The sequence below is a fragment of the Arvicanthis niloticus genome, chromosome 1 (assembly GCF_011762505.2).
Source record: "Arvicanthis niloticus isolate mArvNil1 chromosome 1, mArvNil1.pat.X, whole genome shotgun sequence".
NCBI lineage: Eukaryota > Metazoa > Chordata > Mammalia > Rodentia > Muridae > Arvicanthis > Arvicanthis niloticus.
The window spans coordinates 23224835-23245776 of NC_047658.1; the positions used below are offsets into that span (position 1 = coordinate 23224835).

Below are 20942 nucleotides of genomic sequence, written 5' to 3' on the forward strand. Positions count from 1 at the left end.
AATACAAGGCTTAGACCCAGTCCTTCTTTAACTTTTTAAACTTATTTCAGATGGTTAGACTGTGAGTTAAGGGCCTATAGCAAATTCATGGCTTTGAGTTTATCGTTAGGGGGTTTTCTATATTTTATTTAGAAATAGCTGAGAGGAGTTAACAGACAACAGTCCAGATTACCATACATGGATAGTTGCTTTTCAAAACATCAGAAATCCACATAATTGACGTTACAAACATTTCTGTATTAATGTTCATCTTGATTAGAGGCTTGTCTGCTCCTGACAGCTTCCTGTCTTGGATTCCAAGAAGAAATTGAGCATCTTTGGAGTTATTCCAATTGTGATGAGACAGCCACTAGGCAATAATCGCATCTTTGCATCTACAGACAAAATACTGTCCAGAAAAGGACACACTTGCAGAATAGTCGACTGATTATATCTGCCTAGACAGAGTAATCAGCCCTTAATAATTCTGCATCACTAGGTCTGTCAGATGATCCTGGGCCAGAAGGCTGAAGATCAGATGCTCCAACTTTCTGTAGTATAGGGACTGTCCAGGTGTCCAGCGGTCTCTATAAATTGGCTATGTTTTAGAAGCTATGCTTTGTGCTTCCCATAATCTCAGTTAACTCAGTCATTCTGGATTTCTGATGGGGTTGAAAACTTATAATCTCATAGCCAATCCTTGCTATTTACTTTGAGAGAAAACATTTGAGAGGATGGTTTTCAGCTGACATTCATTCTAAAGGCAAGAAAAAAAAAGCCAGGCTCAGAACTAAGTCTTTTATTTAGGAGAGATGACAGTGTTTCTGCTTAGTCAACAAAATGATGGACTGGGTATTAGGTCTATCTTGCACCTTACTGACATAAATTGGTATAGTTATGCTCTAACTGTATTTTGAGAGAAAAGTTTTCTTTTAACAGGAAGGATGATATGTAGGAGGAGCTAAGGTGGGAGGAGTAAGGAGAGGAGGAGTAAGGAGAGGAAGAGGAGAAGGAGAGGAGAAGCTAGGTGATGAGAGAGAGGGGGGGGGCAGACATGGAGGAGGATATTCACATGTCTCTACCAGTCAAAGATAGTTGATATATCTAGATTGGGTATTGGGTTACACTTCTGATTGATATTGAGCATTACCAAACTTATAAAGCCATTGGTTAACATTAAAAAAAATTATATAAAAGCAAAAAGGAGAAGGGGGTATGGGATAGGGTTTTTCTAGGGAGGGGAAATGGGGAAAGGGGATGGCATCTGAAATGTAAATAAAATATCCAATAATAAATAAATTTTAAAAAAGAAAAATAAATAAATAAATAAATAAATAAATAAAAGGTGAAATATGAGAGACCTGAGTGTCTCAGAGAAAAAAAATGAAATCAAGACAATGAGATCTTGCAGGAGTAGCAAAGTAATGGTATTCAAAAAAGTGGAAGAACAGTGAGAAACCTGTTTTGAGTTCAGGCTCCATAAGAGTAAGAAAACTCAAAGACTTGGAAGGATGAATTAGTTAGGAACACTCATTTTGGTGGTTCTCTCTTCCGAGTGACAGTTTTTAAATTATATAACCTTACCTTTACTGTGTGTGTACCTTCCCATAATGCATTTCATTTTTTAAATTTTTGTTTCTCATTATATAGCTATGGCTTAGAACTCACTATGTATATAAGGGGTACCCTGGAGCTCACAGAGAACTGGTTGCTTTTGACTCCTGAGTGCTAGGATTTAAAGCATAAGCCACACTCAACACCAGATGTTAGTAATAGCAGGAACACCTAATGCATATGCATAAGATGGCAAATGAGGAATTCTCTACAAAAATTCACTTAGAGGACAGAGTTTGTCTTATAATACATGCCCTAAAATAGTTGAGGATTTTCCACCACCCCATACCTCTTATGTAGAGATAACTGGAGTTAGAATCTATGTTTGACAGTGGCTAATATGAGAAAAATATATCCCATTGTTTGGAGAGGGGTGTGTATGCAATTTGATGCAGATAGGGTCCCAGCCAGTTTGATGTCAGGTTGCTAAGGGCATTGTTTCAAGAGGGAATGTGTGTACAGAGTACATATAGGTAAGGATCCTAGATTGCAAGTGCCTTACTTTCAGAAGGTTGTGCATAACCCAAACTAAGCAGTCCTTATAAAATGTTTCCTAAAAGCACGTATTTCACAACACTGCTTTGTCAACTTCTCCTGTAGTTCAGAGGTGCAGGTTTGTACCTGGGATTGTCTCCCCTTCTCTAGCCCCACCTCTTCTTCCTCAGTCTTTCCTCTTCCTTCTTGTGTTTCTTCTCGTTCCTTCACTCTCCCTCTTTTTTCTCCCTCTTCCCTCCTTCTCCATTCTCTTTTTCCTCTCTCCCAATTTCCAGCTCTTTATTCTATTTGTTGGCTTAGTCCTTCCTCATTCTCTCTCTCCCTTCCTTTCTTGTTTATTTATATGTCTATATATTATCATATAATTGCATCATTTTACATCCTTCCATTCTTCCTATTGTTTTCTTATAAATTCCAAGTCTATTTTTAACTGTTACAAATATATTTGCACATATATAATATATATCCCAAATTATATATATATATATAACATAATATTATAATATATATAATATATAATATAATATTATAATATATATATTATATATAATATAATATAATATTATATATCTTGTCGCGCCCCACGATTGGTCGGAATTGCAGTGCCTCATTAACATATCCCGCTCGGGAGGGGCTATTGGTCAGCATTGCAGTGCTTCATTAACATATCCCGCTCAGGAGGGGTTGGCACCAAAACTGAGTTGGCCCAAGGGTGATCGCATGTGCAGTGCACTTGTTTACTTGTAGATCACACCAAAAGCCGGCACCATCTTGACCAAACTGGATCAGGCCGGTGGCCTACATCCCCATCTTGACCAGCTGAGTCGGGTCGGCGGCCTACAATATATATATGTGTGTGTGTGTGTGTTTTCAAAGCTTACCGTTTGATCTTGGATAATGTCTTCTTCCCTGGGGAAGACTCTCCTCACACTGTCAGGATTCCTTAGTTGCTTGTAGTTCATATGGAACCACAAGATTCCAGACAGCCAAGAGAGTCCTGAGCAAAAACAGCAATTCTTGAGGGATTTCCCTTCAAAATCTCCATATATATTACAGAGTCATAGTAATAAAATAATACATTCTGTTACAAAACAGACATGTAGATCAATGGAACAAGATCAAAGACCTAAAGATGAGTATATGTAACTTCAGCCATTAATCTTTTTACCAAGATGTTAAAAGCTAACTCTAAATGGATCAAAGACCTAAATGTAAAACACAAAACACTGAAACAGCTGGATATAATTGTAAGAAAAGACTTCCTGACCCCATTTGCCTAAGAATTAAGGCAATTGGCAAATGAAGCCTTATAAAACTACTGCTTCTGCACAGCTAAAGAAGCGAGCATGTGAAGAGAAGCCCCATTGAATGAAGGTGGTTTTCAACTGTACAACTGAAAGAGGGTTAATATGCAGAATAATATGTAAAGAACTTAAAAGTCAAATAGTCAAAAAACAAAAACCAAATGGCCCATCCAAAGCTCAGGAGTTGAACAGAGCCTCAAAAGAAGAAATAAAGATGGCGAAGAAATCTCTCAAACATTGTTCATTTTTCTGTCAATCAGGGAAATGCAAATCCAAACAACTCTGAAATTTCATCTAGCCCAGTCAGAATGGCAAACAAAGGACAGAAAAACGACCAAATGCTAGAGGGGATGGAGGCAAAAGGAGATCCCATATTCACTGCTTGTGGGGTTTCAAACTAGTGTAGCCACTATGGAAACCAGTGTGGAGAATTCTCTCAAAATGTTTAAAAAAAAATAGTAAATCCTCCATATGAGGCAGCTATACCACTCTTTAGCATATATCCAGAGGACTTGACATCCTACTCTACAGACACTTGCTCAGCTAGGAAACCGAAATGACCTTAATATCCTTCAACCGACAAAGGGCTAGTGTAACGTGGTGCATATATAGAGTGGGCCACTATTCATAACAGCAATCTGAAGTCCCTAGGTCCATCCTTCAGATGTAAGTATATAACCCGGAGTCACAGCAGAGACTCAGTTTGGTTTTTGAGAAGTTATCTCACTGTGTTACCTATGCTGACCTCTGACTTTCTACTTAGCCCAGGCTGATCTCAACCTTCTAATTCCATTGCCTCCGTCTCCTGAGTTCTGATTATAGGCACCTGCCATCACACTCGGCATCTTCTCCTCAGCTTCTGTGTACAGAGCATTCATCCTGCAAACGCTGTTTCCCTGAGAACCGAGCTCTGCCTTTATGGACCCCATCAGTTTCTACCACCAAGTTTGAGGTTGCAAATGAGCAACTGACACTTCTCCAGAGAGCACTGCCTCCTGGCAATTCCCCTGCACAAAAGCTTGCAGTCCACATCCTTTGCTTAGGGTCAGAGCTGACATAAAAACTTTCAAAATATTTCTGTCTAGCGACAGCCAAAGAGTCTGCAGGTGTGAGGAGACCCTGACTCTTCCACCTGTGGCTAAAACTAATTTCAGCAAACCTGACCCATCTCGTTTGCCTCTGAGAACAGGTGCCTAGTCTTACTCCATAATCTTTCTGACACACAGACCTCAGTGGTACCATAGCTCAGGTCTCTAGCAAGTTTCTGCTCTTGTGTTCCTTTCACATGTGCTTATTGTGGATGTGTTAACAGGGTAATGAGCAAGTGATAGGTTCTCTGTTCTGCTGGTAATTATCTTTGACAGGCAGTATTCCATGCTGTAGCAGGAAAGAGAAAGATCACCATCCCTGAGACGCCTTCTGTCAGATAAGAATGCCTTTATTAGGGGTCACTGTGAACAGGCAAAGGAACTTGCAATGTCATGACTGACCATGGGGATGTGCACACATGGCTTATTGGCCATACAGATTGTCCTGTTGTCTTTGTTTGTTTGTTACATAATTTCTGATAGTCAGAAAGTAAAAGCCACATGGAACACTGATGTTTGGTTGATCGCTTGGGTTAGTGTGCTTCTATGCTCCGGCATTCCATGCAAAGCTATAACTGAGCAAAGGAAAGCGCCGTCTTCTCGCTGGCATCGCAGGCACTAACTAATCAGCATGCAGCAGCCAGAGTCCTCACCTGCAGGAAGGGAAATGATATTTTGTCTTGAGGGTTATTGAATGGCCTCTTGCTTTTTCTTTAGGTGAATGAATTTTAGCTCATACTCACATGGGCTCAAGAATTATTAAAAATTAGTCAGTATTCACAAAATATGAAGACTGATCTTAAAATAATTTCTCAGAGTAAGGGGAGAATTACAAATGGGAGCTTATTCATTTTCCTCTAGAAGACATATTAATACCTTACATCAATTTCTCAAGTTGTTAAGTGAAGGGAGATTGGGATATTAAGCACTTCCAATATTCTGTAATTGGAGGAATTTTTCTGTATATGTGAATAGATAATAAATGAGGATAGAAAGAAGTAGTACTCACCCATGAAAGCATTTAATGTACTACAATGATACTGTTTTCTTGGAATATTTTAAATTCCAAATTTGGGCCAACATATACAAGTTGAGTTCAAATACAGTGAAATAGCATATTGTCTTAATCTTACTTATTTGGACTGAGGCTGCTCCAAAATACTGTATTTGTATGAATAATAATGACCTAGGCAACATTCATGTTACATGTATTCAATTCTTGCCAATCTGTATGAGAAAGACATTACTGTCATTTACAGAAAAGGCAAGTGAGACAGAGAAGGTTTAACACTCTGGTCCAAGCCAGGTGACCATAGCTATAAGTAAAGAGTTGTAAGCAGGTTTGTTAGAGTCATGTTCCAATAGATGTGAGTGGAACAACCAGCATTAGAACCCAGGGCATCTGTGACTTTTAACTCTTAGGCATTAGTGCCTTATCAGGCTATACTTAAAGAATGGGCCCCCAGTAATCCTTTCTGACTTCCTACCCATGAGACAGCCATGATCAATTCTGTTTGCAGATTCTTTCAGCTGCTCCCCTGGAGTCTCAAAACAGCAAGCTTCTTAACACATCATCATAGTTCCAATTTTGACAATTTGTAGGTCAACTCTCCCTACATACGTCAAAATGGCTGCCAGTTACTGCTTTACACTCTTGCTAGGTCAGTATTATGTGTTTTTGTTAGTGTACTCGTGTATGAAATGATCACGAGCAGATTATGGAATGCACAGCATTGATTTTCTTGTATGCAAAGCTTTTTGTTCTACTTACCATGAATAATCATATTTGTGATTAATTTATTATGTACCTATCATAATTTACTCTTAAGTTCCAACTCAAGAAATAGATGCCCTGCAATACATTAGCTGATAATTTTAACCCCTCTACATCCAGTTCAACTAATTTCTAGGCTTTCTCCATAGCTTGTGCCACGAGATGCTCTTTGCCTCTCCCTGTGAAAGGGAGCCCTAGACTTTGGGACATTATTTCTGTTCTTTCTTGTATTACTGTTCTCGCTTGGTGAAACACGTTGTAGAGGTGTCTGATGGGAACGTTTTGAGACTGGCTCTCTAAAAAGATGATGACTGAATATTTCTGGATTGCTTACATACCTGGAATATAATGAGCAAAATGTAAATGTTTTTAAATTAATTTAACCTCCAATTAAGACTAGTGATTTAAAAAAAATTATTTTACTCTATGAATCAATTTCTTCTTCAGATTTTTAAGGCATCATTTCAGGTTAGGATATGATAGTTCAAAAACCCAATGCATTTCTGCTTCCCTTTCCTTTAGGTTAAATAGTGACATGGTATACTTCTTAGTTTCAATTGTCAGATTGACATAGCCTAGAATCACCTGGGAAGAGAGTTTCAGTCAGTAATTTTTCCAGATTAGATTGGCCCATGAACATGTCTGCAATGGATTATCCTGATATTTAACTGATGTAGGGAAACCCAGGTCATTGTAGGTCATATAATTCCTTAGGCACAAAGTCCTAAATATTATAAGAAAGGAAAGGCTAGCTGAAAGCAAGCATGCAGCACCAAAGGATGTAATTATCTCTTCTCTTTTCTCTTTTCTCTTTTCTCTTTTCTCCTCTCCTCCCTCCTCTCTCCTCCCTCCTCTCTCCCTCCTCTCCCTTTCTCCCTCCTCCCTCCCTCCTCTCTCCCTCCTCTCCCTCTCTCCCTCTCTCCCTCCTCTCTCCCTCTCTCCTTCCTCTCTCCCTCTCTCCCTCCTCTCCCTCTCTCCCTCCTCTCTCCCTCTCTCCTTCCTCTCTCCCTCTCTCCCTCCTCTCTCCCTCTCTCCCTCCTCTCTCCCTCCTCTCTCCCTCTCTCCCTCCTCTCTCCCTCTCTCCCTCCTCTCTCCCTCCTCTCTCCCTCTCCCCCTCCTCTCTCCCTCTCTCCCTCCCCTCTCCCTCTCTCCCTCCTCTCTCCCTCTCTCCCTCCTCTCCCCCTCCTCTCTCCCTCTCTCCCTCCCCTCTCCCTCTCTCCCTCCTCTCTCCCTCCTCTCTCCCTCTCTCCCTCCTCTCTCCCTCCTCTCTCCCTCCTCTCTCCCTCTCTCCCTCCTCTCTCCCTCTCCCCTCCTCTCTCCCTCTCCCCCTCCTCTCTCCCTCCTCTCTCCCTCTCCCCTCCTCTCTCCCTCTCTCCCTCTCCCCTCCTCTCTCCCTCTCCCCCTCCTCTCTCCCTCCCCTCTCCTCTCTCCCTCTCCCCCTCCTCTCCCTCTCCCCCTCCTCTCCCTCTCCCTCTCCCCCTCCTCTCCCTCTCCCCCTCCTCTCCCCCTCCTCTCCCCCTCCTCTCCCCTCCCCTCCTCTCCTTCGCCTCTCTCCCTCCTCTCCTCCCCTCCCCTCCTCCCCTCCCCTCCTCTCTTCCCCTCCCCTCCCCTTCTCTCCCCTCTCCTCCTTTCCTCTCTTCTCTCCTCTCTTCTCCCCTTCCCTCCCTTTTTCTTCTCCCCTTCTCTCTCCTCCCCCTCCCCTCTCCCCTCTCTTCTCCTCCCCCTTCCTCTCTCTCTCTCTCTCTCTCTCTCTCTCTCTCTCTCTCTCTCTCTCGTATGACGTATGTTGTGATCAGCTACTTGAGTTTCTGCCTGGACTTTCCTGAAACAAGGATATGTCACTAGAATTGTAAGCTAGATAAACACTTTTTACCCTATTCTACTTTTTGTCAAGATTTTTTTTTAATCACAGTAATGGAAATGAAACTAGAACAAAGTGGTTTCATTTTCTTTTATTCTGATGGGTAGACACACTCAGTGGACTGTTTCACTCTGAAACTCATAAACTTAAAATGTGCAAGTGTCTTGCTTTATGAATTTAGAGAGTTTTGTACTCTTTGACTTATAGATGGTTTGCCTTCTATTTCTTTTATTAGCATTCTTAAGATATTGATGTCAAATCTTGCATCTTTCTTATTAATTTTCATGTTTATGTATGTGCATGTCCATATGTGGAAATTGCTCGCTTTTGACTTCCAACACTTTCTCCTTTCTTTTGGTTCTGCTGTCCCTTTCTATATCAGAACACAATTTTTTTCTCCCATTGTTGTTCTCAAAGGATACGGTTTTTGTTTCAGAGCATATTGTTTTTGTTTCATGAGTCTTTTGCCCTTTTTGTCTTCAGATGTTAGTGTTGATGCATGATGTAGGTTCCCATGCCTCCCTCATGATATTTGTCTGTTGAGTTGTTTTGGTTTCTGCTTCTTATTTTAGATATTTCCCACCAGTGGTTCCCTCTGGCTTTAAGAGCTGAGCAGGGAAATTATAACCTCTAATCTCTTATATATAGTTTGACCATAGACTTCAGCAGGGCCCTTCTCTTGGGGATCTTGTCAGTATTTTGAGATTTTTTTTTCAGTTTGTTATAAATACTCTTTAATACATGTGCCCAGGCAGTGTAGGTAACAACTAGCACTTAGTATGACTTTCCTCTTTTCCTAATAGTCAATATTGAGTCTGCATTGAATTATATACAGTGTTTCTGAGGACCAAAGATGAACTTCTAATCTGCTCCTAAACTGTTGGGATCATAGCCATCTGACAGGGCAGATGAGAAGAACTGACTGGGTATATAATTATTAAATAGATGTTACCGCCCCCTCTGTCAGTCTCTATGTTTTCCTTCTGTGTTGTAAACCTGATTATTTCTTTTTCTTTCTGTGTTATACTTGACATTTGGCTTTGAACATCTGAGGAGGCAGGCACTACTCCTTTATCTAATTTCTAATTTTCAAAAATCCTTATCCTCTGTAATTCTCATGACCCTTGTAAATATGCAAAGTTATACAACAGGAAAACAAAAAAAGAAATAAAGAATTTCAGTGTATCTTTAAGCCAGAGTAATTGCAAGCACATGCTTTTAAAGGAGCCTTTACCTAGGTGCCTGTTAGGAGATATTGGTAGTTCTGCGCAGTTATCAGTGTGCTTTGTAAAGGCTTGAAACTCTGCCCTGGTGATTTGTGTGCTTGTGAGTGTGACTCTTGCTCTCCATCTCATGGGTAGGAGGGGAAGGTAGGCCATGGTGGTATCACTGCCTCAAGGAAAGCTGCACAATGAGGGAGAAGAATACAAATTAGTCTGAAGAGACTAAGGCCTAGCATTTTTGTTAAATTATAAGGAATTATTAATATCCTTAGCATCTTACTTCTCTTGCTGTCAAATGATAAAGGCAGGATCTGTGTAATAGGTTTCATTAATGTGCAATGTAGAACCTGGCATACATTGACACTGTTGTTTTGGAAAAGTGTAAAGCAATATTATCAACGAGTTGGTTCTCACAAATTCAAATGAATGTCAAGAACCCTTTCTCCCTTTCTCTCTCCCCCTCCTCCTCTTCCTCTCTCCCCATTTTGTATGTATGTGCATTTAAAATTTTCTGCTTGTATCAAGGTAAGTCTTGCTATATAAAGTCACCATAATCCTTGACATTTCCTGTCTCTCTTCCTCTTTCTAATGTATGCTTTCCTTTTACAGTCAGACCATTTAAAGCTTTTATTTCTAAATCCTTCCATGCTGCCCTTAGGGTATCATAGAGATCATAAGTTTGTCGTTGAAGACTCCTAATCTCTGACCCCAATTACTTTCCCTTTTTGTCTGTCCCTATTTTCTCCCATAAATGCAGCCAACCAGGAAAACTTAGCACACCCTACAGGCCTTTCAATTTTGTCTTCATTTTAGAAAGTCTCTCCCCACACCCTACCTCTCTCTCCATCTGCTACTTGTCATGTCTTATAGTTGTATCCATCCTTATCAGGTACATAGATAGGTAAGTCATTCCAGCCCTGTCCTTAGGAAACCATTTAGCACCACATCTGTACACACACACACACACACACACACACACACACACACACACTGCTAGCCAGCTTGCCCCAGGATCTGACTTATTTTAAGAACACTATGATTGTAGTTGAACTACCACACCCACCTAGCATTTACATGTGTAATAGGGATCTGAATCCATATATATGTAAACACTTATATGTTTACATATATATAATGTGAGTTACATATATATAATGTACATACATAATATCAGTTATTATGTATATATTGTATATTTCAAGTCTGTATAGAATTCAAATTCTGAAAGTAATTTGTATTTGTTTCATAGCACTTTTGCATTGGCGTTAAGCGATCTGCATGCCTATCAGTCTGTCATCCGTGTGCCCATTTTTATTTTACTCTTTTCCCTGGAATGCAGCTTCTAAAGCAGGTCATATGATTTGAGGAGAATACATTAGTAAGAGCTGAGAGATGGCCTCATCTGTGCAACTCTTGCTGTGCAGTTGTGAGACCCTGCATTCAGATCTCTGTCACCCATGTAAATAGCCAATTATGCAAGTGCATACCAAAAAGTTTAGTGCTGGGGAATTAGAAAAAGACAGAAAGATTCCTGGTGTTTGTTCTATTGTCCATTTTCTTGAATTGGTGAGATCCAGGTTCATTGAGCAAGTTAGCTAGTTTTAGTCTTAAAAACTAAAGTGGAGGACTAGAGAGATATCTTCATGGATTAAAGTCTTTCCAATGAAGGGTAAGGGCTATATTCAGATGCCTAGTACTCATGTAAATGCTATGTGGGTATGGAAGCTTCACTGTAATTATAGTGCTCTTAAAGTAGGTCAGTTCCTGGGGCAAGCTGGCTAGCTATACTTGCCATATTGATAAGTGTGAGTCCAATTGAGAAACCTTACCTTAGTGAATAACATGAGATGGGAAGTGATTGACGAAGACTCTCAGTATCAGCCTTGGACCTCCACATACACACAGACACATAGACACATGCGCCCATACATGTACTTTCTCTCATGAGTGTTACATACAGGAGCATGTTTGTACACATGATATATACTACACACACACACACACACACGCACACACGTACACACACACACACACAGATATACACACACATAAAAAATATAAGTAAACAAAACATAAAGTAGAGACTGATCAAGGAAGAAAAGTAGACTCTGCTTCTACATGCATGTGCACACACAGACACAGATAGACAGACAGACAGACAGACACACACACACACACACACACACACACACACACACACGCACGTGCGTGCACCCCCCCCCCCACACACACACACATTGAGACACAAAAGTTAGATGTGGCAGGCCACTTGGCTCTGGAGCCCATGCTGTTAACCATTAATCTGCCTTCATTGTTGAGGTTGCCACTGGGCCTATGGTTGCTATTACCGATCATACTTCCCTCTTTACAGAATTGTGATAGGGTTGATTGTACTGTCCATGGACACATCACCTTCCTTAGAAAACAATGGCCTCTCTATGTAAGTCCAGCATGCCAGTGCATTTCTTTTCAGTTATCCTCCTCTCAGGCTTCAAATACTGGCGTCCCTTTCATTGTTGTCATTTCTTATGCTGTCTGTGCAGACATCTTCCCAGCCCACACTGGCATGACACTATTAATGCATCATGTCACAATCAGCTATGACCCAACAGCACTGCACTTACTCATATGTCTTAAATGGAAAGTGCTTGTGAATGGATTCCTTTTTCAATGAATCAGACTCACCACAGAGTTACTCTCATAGAATTCAACATTTCCTCAACTGTATTTCAATATGATATCTTGGTTTATATATGATGGAGGATTGGCCATCATTCATTGGCTCATATTTCTTGAAATGTCTATGATCTGTTGTTAATGTAGTTGTAACAATTCTGACAATGGCTATGACAACACCCACAAGGCCTATGCAAGCTAAAACCAAAAAAAAAAAAAAAAAAAAAAACATTCCAGCATAGAGGAGAATAGATGGACACAAATTCCCACCACTACCTGAGAAACTGTAGGTAATGATAGCTTCCAAGGGAAGAGGTAGTTATGTTTAGATTGTAGCCCTTGGTAGGTCTACATGTTCAGCCCATATCCATACATGGGAGAAGATGCAGGTGGTACCCAAAGAACAGAGTGGCTTTTAAAAAATGAAGACACAAAGTTGGGTGGTAGATCTGAGAGGAGATGGGGAAGGATGCAAATGTTCAAAAGACAATAGGTGTAATTATTGTAGAATTACTAAAGCTACTTTTTAAAAGTTATTACAATTATGATAGGCTACAGTCTATGAACTGTAGATTTATATGTATATTTGTTTCCTTGATATTTTACATAGATAACTAAGAAGAGAGGCTGATAAAACATGTATATTTACCTGTTTCCTTATAACATAGAACAAGAGTGAGGATACCCTTAAGCCCTTAAAACTTCCACATCAGGAGTAAAGCAGTTATCCAAGTGAAAGGCTTAGTCAGTTGTGTCCTATAGTATAAGCATACAGATTACACAGAAATACAATTTCTGTACATTTTGATGCTGAGATTATAATTAGTTTTCTTACTCTGAGTTACTGCATGCTGCTCTACTTATATTACCTAGAGAGACCTGAGTTGTATCTTTGATATACAGTTCAATATAGTTTTAATATTAGAAAATTTGCATCTACGTTTTCCCCTTAAAGTGATGTGGTTTAAAACCAATAATAGATTTCATAATCATTTACTAGTACAATTTTGCTTTTCGTACATATTTCCTACAAAGCAACTTAAAGACCTTTTGCTCTCTTTGGTCAACTACTTTATGTGTGTGCACATGTATATGTATATGTGTTTGCACATGAATATGTGTATGTGTGTATCCATATGGGACTATTTCCTGGGGATGTCATTTGTCATCTATAATAGCAAAACAAAATAGGCATCATCTGCTTTAGGCTATTGTTTACACTTCTATATATCTCTCTGATATGTTGATGATTCCTAAATCTATATTTTCACCCATGATCTCTCATCAGGGGCTTCAGACTCATTTATTAAACTACTCATTGTGTGGATGTCTTCCAGGCTTCAAAGACATAGCATACTGAAACTGAACTCATTAGATTATCTTTCTTCACCCAATTCACTGTTCTTCCAGTGTTGCCCATTTTTTTATTGATTGCACATCTTTCTTCCAGTCTGTTAAATGCATTCAGAATAATGCTCACAGTCCCTGTGTGTGGCCTAGCCCTGCTACTGAGCTAAATCTCTCTGAAAATATTGTTCTTTGTATCTCAGTCCTTAATCTGATGTGGCTGCCCATCCTGTTAGGGTCACTTCTTAGCTAAGTAGCTCTCACATTTCAGAATGCACCAACACTATTAAAACATTTTGCTGTCAGCTCCACAGATGCTCCTTCCATAAATATATAGATATTTCCAAGGAATTGCATTTTTTATCCAGTGTTTTTCTTAGAATGTATTAAAGAAGAAGCCCAATTATGGCACTATAACAATGGATACATGGCATCCTATATTTGTGTAAATCTATATCCAGTTTAAAATTGGAAGAAAATCCTAAAGCAAACCATGGGTTATGAGTCACAAAGGTTTGCCAATGTTTATTCATCATTTATTAAACATGCATCATATGCAGGCAGGATTTTGACCAGGGGAAAATCTGTGTCTATATCATGGCCCAAGTATGTGAGGAATGCCAGTATCTTTATATCATTTCCTCTGTGCCTCTGTAATTGTTGGAAAATAAAGTCCAGTTAAAAATTAAAGTATTAAAAAAAATTAAATTATATGTGCAGCAGTCATGTAATGTCTAGAACATGGTATTTCACAGTCTTTTCTCCATACTCTGGCGCTTACAGTCCTTCTGACTTATATTTAGATGTTTTCTGACCATCAGATCAGAGGAAGTTGATATAGTTATTCCATCTAAAGCTCTGCACTCAGTTACTTATTCTCAACATTATAACCAGTAATTAGTCTCTGCATTAATCACTACCTAATGTAAAAAGATGTTTCTCTGACCAAGGTAGGGATCAGTGGCACAAATCTCTGAATATAAACATACTTAAAAGACAGTTTGATAAAACAACTGTTTAGCAAAGCAATTGTAGTTCTCCCCTAGAATGTATAAACTTCTCATTTCAAGATGTCCTTCACCCAGTCATATATGGAAAATTCTAGTCAACTGACGGGAGATGTGTTGGGAAGTCTTTCTAGGAGCTGGGGGATCTGGGGGGAGGTGGAGGTAGTAAATATAAAATACAATGTATACATGTATTAAGTTTTTAAAACTGTGAAATCAACTCACTGTCTATTGTGCTGAGTGGCATGGGGAAACAGAGGAGTAGATCTGGGTGAGTGGGAAGATTGGGAAGATGAACTGGGAAGAGTAGAAGGAGGGTAAACTGTGGTTGGAATCTAATATATGAAAGAAAATTATAATTGTTTCACAAAAGTAAAAATTTTAAAAGTCATTATTTTTAAAACATAGCCCATATAATGTGGTACATGAATTATTACCTAGTCACAAAATGTTTGTAGCTTTTAATGTAGACACCCTGTCTTTCCATATCTAGCATGCTTATGAGAGTAGAATGTCTGTCAAATAGAATGTAACTATGGAGAGAGAATTATGACTCAAGAAGGAATGATTGCCTCAGAACTCCAGAGGAAGCTGTTTCTAAGAAAGAGTAAGAGGACAGCTGTGATAGTAAAGATGCTGGCAGCAGCCAGTTGTTCTGTGAGAATCGTTCTACAACCTCCTGTTCTTCTTGGCCATTCTAGGGAGGTAGTATGTGAGCTTGTGACCTCCTTCAGAAATTTCTGCTCAGGTTACACAGTGCCTCCTTCACCAAAGTATGGTGGAAGACACACAGTGACTATGATTCCTGGAGATGGCATTGGGCCTGAGCTTATGGTTCATGTCAAGAGAATATTCAGATCAAATTGTGTGCCAGTGGACTTTGAAGAGGTGTGGGTCACCTCGACATCTAATGAGGAGGAGATCCGCAATGCTATCATGGCTATCCGTCGGAACCGTGTAGCTCTGAAGGGCAATATTGCAACCAATCACAATCTGCCTGCCCGTTACAAGTCTCACAACACCAAGTTTCGCACCATCCTTGACCTCTATGCCAGTGTCGTCCATTTCAAGACTTTTCCTGGTGTGGAGACCCGACACAAGGACATAGACATCCTGGTGGTTCGGGAGAATACAGAGGGCGAGTACACTAACCTGGAACATGAAAGCGTGAAAGGGGTGGTAGAGAGCTTAAAGATTGTGACAAAGGCCAAGTCTGTGCGCATTGCTGATTATGCCTTCAAGATGGCTCAAAAGATGGGGCGGAAAAAGGTGACAGTTGTTCACAAAGCCAACATCATGAAACTGGGAGATGGGCTCTTCCTTCAGTGCTGTAAGGATGTGGCAGCTCACTACCCTCAGATCACCTTAGAGAGTATGATTATAGACAACACTACAATGCAGTTGGTATCAAAGCCCCAACAGTTTGATGTAATGCTGATGCCCAATCTTTATGGCAACATTATCAACAGTATCTGCACAGGGCTGGTTGGAGGGTCAGGAATTGTCCCTGGAGCCAACTATGGTGATTCATATGCAATATTTGAAACAGGTTCAAAGGAAATAGGTAAAGATTTAGCTCACAGAAATATTGCCAACCCTGTCGCCATGCTGCTGACCAGCTGTATCATGCTGGACTACCTTGATCTCCAACCCTATGCCACTCACATCCGCAATGCAGTCCTGGCATCCTTACAAAACAAAGCCATCTGCACTCCAGACACGGGAGGTCAGGGGACCACATCAAGCACTGTAGAGTATATCTTAGACTATATGAAAGAACAACTTAGTGGCTGTCATCCAAATTTCTTCCTGTCCTACACTTGATTCACACCCTTAGAAAGTCCAGCCAGCTCAGCCAGCATGAATTGAGAGTGAACATTGCCTCCAATTCATTGGAAGGGAAAATGTGTGGGGGGATCAATATTGGTTTTCTCATTAAATTTAAATGCAGTAAGTATTGCTTTATTGAATTAATAAAGCTTATCACAATATGGACAAAAAGGAACTTTCCTAAAAGTTTATTCTAGAGTCCTCACCTCTCTGGGATGTAACATGTTTAATAAATCAGAACTCTTCATAAAGTTCAGGGGTTTTCTCAGAACCTTAAAAATGTGACTTTTTCTCCTTATCTGAGCCACTGAAATTTCGCAATACAACCTAGAGAGGAGTCTTGCTTTCCTGTAGAAGTTATTAATGAATTAATCAGTGCTATAAAGTTTGCCTACTTTATAGTGTATATTATACTTTTAATATAAAGTGTATATTATACTTTTAATAATGAGGCTGAGCTAGTGCAGAAAGCTACCACACCCACAACAATCTCCTTTTTCCTGATGTTGTTTAAGATGTTTGTGTTAGGAATTCCTTATGGTGTTTTGATGGGTACATGAGTTCCCACTTGGACCCCTCAGCTCTCCTAGAAAGAACACTCTTAAACTTCTTTCAGTTGTACTTAAAAAATGTGGTTGTCAAATCACTCCAGAGTCACAGAGCCCATAATTCTCTACTATATAAAAAGAACCCTGGAATACAAGCCACATACTCAGTGATTCACAATTTCTTTTTTTTTTAACTTTTTATTTTTTATTGGATATTTTATTTACATTTCAGATGTCATCCCCTTTCCCCATTTCCCCTCCCTAGAAAATACCTATCCTATCCCCCCTTCTCCTTTTTGCTTTTATACAATTTTTATATTGTTATAAAAAACAAATATAATCAAATGCTTTATAAGTTTGGCAATGCTCCAAATAACAAGATGCCCATACAATCAAAAGTGTAACCCAATACCAAACCTAGATATATCAACTATCTTTGACTTGCGAAGACACGTGAACATCCACCTCCATGTCCCCCCTTCTTTCTCTCTCCCTCCCTCTCTCTCTTTCTCTCTATCTCATCACCTAGCTTCTCTCCTCTTCTCCTCCTCCTCCTCTCCTTACTCCTCCTCTTCTTCTCCATACTCCTTCCACCTTAGCTTCTCCTACATATCACCCTTCCTGTTCAAATAAAACTTTTCTCTTAAAATACAATTAGAGCATAACTATACCAATTTGTGTCAGTAAGGTGCAAGATAGACCTAATACCCAGTCCATCATTTTGTTGATTAACCAGAACCTCTGTCATTCCTCCTAACTAAAACACTTAGTTCTGAACCTGGCTTTTTTTTTCTTGGCTTTAGAATGAATGTCAGCTGAAAACCATCCTCTCAAATCTTTTCTCTCAAAGTAAATAGCCAGTATTGGCTATGAGACTATAAGTCTTCAGCCCTGTCAGAAATCCAGAATGACTGAATTAACTGAAATTATGGGACACACAAAGCATAGCTTCTAAAACTTAGCCAATTTATAGAGACCGCTGAACACCTGGACAGTCCCTATACTACAAAACATTGGAGCATCTGATCTTCAGCCTTCTGGCCCAGGATTATCTGACAGACCTAGTGATGCAGAATTATTAAGGGCTGATTACTCTGTCTTGGCACATGTAATCAGTCGACTATTCTGCAAGTGTGTCCTTTTCTGGACAGTGATTTATCTGTAGATGGAAAGAGGCAGTTCTTGCCTAGTGGCTGTCTCACCACAACTGGAGTAACTCCAAAGATGCTCAATTTCTTCTTAGAATCCAAGACAGGAAGCTGTCAGGAGCAGACAGGTCTCTAATCAAAATGAACATTAATACAGAAATGTTTGTAACGTCAATTCTGTGGACTTCTGACGTTTTGAAAACCAACTATCCTTGTAAGGCAATCCGGACTGTTGTCTGTTAACTCCTCTCAGCTATTTCTAAATAAAATGTAGAAAACTCCCTAACAATAAACTCAGAGCCATGAATTTGCTGTAGTCCCTTAATTCATAGGCTAACCATCTCAAATCAGTTAAAAAAAGTTAAAGAAGGACTGGGTCTAGGCCTTGTATTCCTAAATGTGTTATATAGGCAGAATGCCTATGAGAGTAACAATATTAACCTCACTTTTATATTAATAAGAAGCTCATACCAATGAAAACCTTAAATTTGAAATCAAAGTAAATTTTGTACCATTTAAGAAATTATAACTTCATCTTAATAACATTTATACTTATTTCTACCAATAGGTTATGGCTATGCAATAAATCCTAGCTAATCCTCCCTGTTTCAACAAAACCACTACTTTTCCCTAGAAAGACAGACCAATATTAATCACCTCAGTCCCCAAGCCCAGGGAATAGGGGTGCCATCTCGATCTCCTTAGTGCTACCTGCCCTGTCTCTGACTGGAGCCTGTTTTTCCTATTATCTTGGTTGTATCAGAACTGTGTGCGGTGTGTGTTACTACTGGGGTTAGAGTTGGGGCCTAAGATCTGTTCAGCGCTCAAGCACAGACAGGAAGGAACCAGTGCACCAGGCCAGGAGTGACTTCCTGGGTCCTAGTGGGTCCCAGTTACTCCCTGTTTGTTGCCGGTGTTGCTTTCTACTTACCTAAGATACTGCCCAGGTTAGAGCTTCTGGGAAGCCAGCTTCCTCTGGGTTCTGTGAGATTGAGGGCAGAGCTGCCACCTGGGATCTGCCCAGTGCTCGGCCCAGACCAGAAGGCAGATTCACAATTTCTTATGGTTTATTTGTCAACTATGAAAATTGCATATAAAAATCAAAAATTGTGAGCTATCTTAAACATTTGCCATTATTTTATTATATTGTATTCACAGTATCTTTAAAATTATAGTTGGGAATGATGCAAACATAACCTTGTTAGTATCTGAAAGAAGTTCTTTCTCAGTAGAAAAATGGTTATACAAGCTCACAATAATTTTTCAAGAAGGAATGCCATATATTTGGAAGTGAGATTGCAAAAGGCAGAGATCATCAGTGTCCTCATATCTAACCTAACAGCTGTGGATACCAGTATGCTTCATTATCACACATTAAAGTTCTTTATCTGGGACCATGAAAAGGTCCCATCGGTGCTGGATCACCTGTCCTAATGATGCATACATCCATGATCAGAAGAGTTGGATGAATTTTGCTTGAGGACAAAGTGATAAATAATCCTACATAGAAGTTCTTGGAAAAGTCAGTTATACAAATGGGGATTTACCAACGATTGAAGACATTTTTGTTGGAAGACCACCTTCTACATGGTCCAGACCTATACCAGTGCCATTGTTTCAGTAAATAGAGCCAGGATTTATCCTGCCATCTCTACCTACTAAGCTACAGTGACCAAACTAACTATTGTAATCCCTACTTTTGACCCTTATTTTTTTTAGCACTAGAAGTATGTACTGGCTAATACCAAATTTTAAACATGACAAGTCCTAGACTCATTTACAAGGTAAGGCTTTGGACAGTTTAGGGAGGGACTATCTTGATTTTGCTAGCCTGTGGACATGTCCATGATGACTATATAAATTATGTAAATTTAAGTGGGAAGACCCCATCCTAACTGCCAGACAAACAGAAAGAAGAAAATAAACTAAACATAGACATTCACTATTCTCTGCTTCCTAATTGCAGGTACAATGTGACCAGCCACCTCAAGCCTCAGTCACTAAGTCTTCTCCATCATGATATACTTGAAATGTAGGTTAAAATGAACCCTTACTTCTTTAAGTGGCTTTATTCAAGGTGTTTCATCATGAAGAAAGGGGAGGTTAGGTAATACTGGGGTGTTACTCAAAGCATAGCCAGCTCAACTCAGATGCCCAACTGTCATCTTATGTTTAGCATTTGAGGGTGGTTATGGTATGTAAAGCTAAAATTTATCTCAAAATTTAAAATATTCATCCCCTGACACTCTCCAAGGCTCTAGAGGTGGCAACCTGTCACCCTTTACTGTCATTTACCAATTTCATTGTTATACTATTCTAGTAAAGTATCTCTAGAAAAAAATGGCTTGAACCTATTTTTTGTTCTCTGTATCTTTACCATGATGACTGGTACACAGAAGATATGTAATACTCATTTTTTAAATTAATAAAACAGTTGATATTGATTTGATGGTACTTGTATCATAACATTGCTGAAAAGACAAAGAAAGCGTGGCCATTACATAGCACCTTGTAGGTTTCCAGAATTAACATCTTTAATATTTCCCATTACATGCCATAGTAAATGATGGTTGTGAAGGGAATCAGATTATTATAAAAGGCATTTAGTATTCCTGTAACTCAGTTTTGACCATGAGAACAATCTGTCTTCATTAAGTTCCTTGATTATCTCTCCTTTTTGTTTGTTTGTTTCTTTTTGCATGTGTGTATCTGGTATGAATTTATGTGTATATATGTTTCTGGACATGTGTTGGCACATGTGTATATGAAAATACATGTGTGTGTGTGCATGGGAAACTTCCCAGTATCTTTTACTTAAAAGTATTTCCTGTTAACTTGTATCTACCTATAGATTACTTTTCTTTTTCCTATTTCTTGCAATGCACCTGATATGTTTTTCTTGAAACACAATAGAATCTTGTCACCTTCTTATTCAAGACTCTGTATTCAGTGGCTTCCCTTTGTTCTTTGGAGAAAACCAGCTAAGAGCATACAATGCAACATGCCCTAGGCTACAAGAGTGATTGAGAAATCCGTCACTGAAGAGTC

General features: G+C 39.5%; 2 protein-coding genes across 3 annotated transcripts in view; both read left to right on the forward strand.

Moving 5' to 3' along the window:
* Positions 1-20942, forward strand: part of Nell1 (neural EGFL like 1) — an 823979-nt gene that overhangs the window by 553514 nt on the left and 249523 nt on the right. The window lies entirely within an intron of this gene.
* On the forward strand, positions 14993-16357 carry LOC117717756 (putative isocitrate dehydrogenase [NAD] gamma 2, mitochondrial). Its single transcript, XM_034515100.2, has one exon. The coding sequence runs from the start codon at positions 15002-15004 to the stop codon at positions 16190-16192; it is 1191 nt and encodes a 396-aa protein (XP_034370991.1). The 5' UTR covers positions 14993-15001; the 3' UTR covers positions 16193-16357.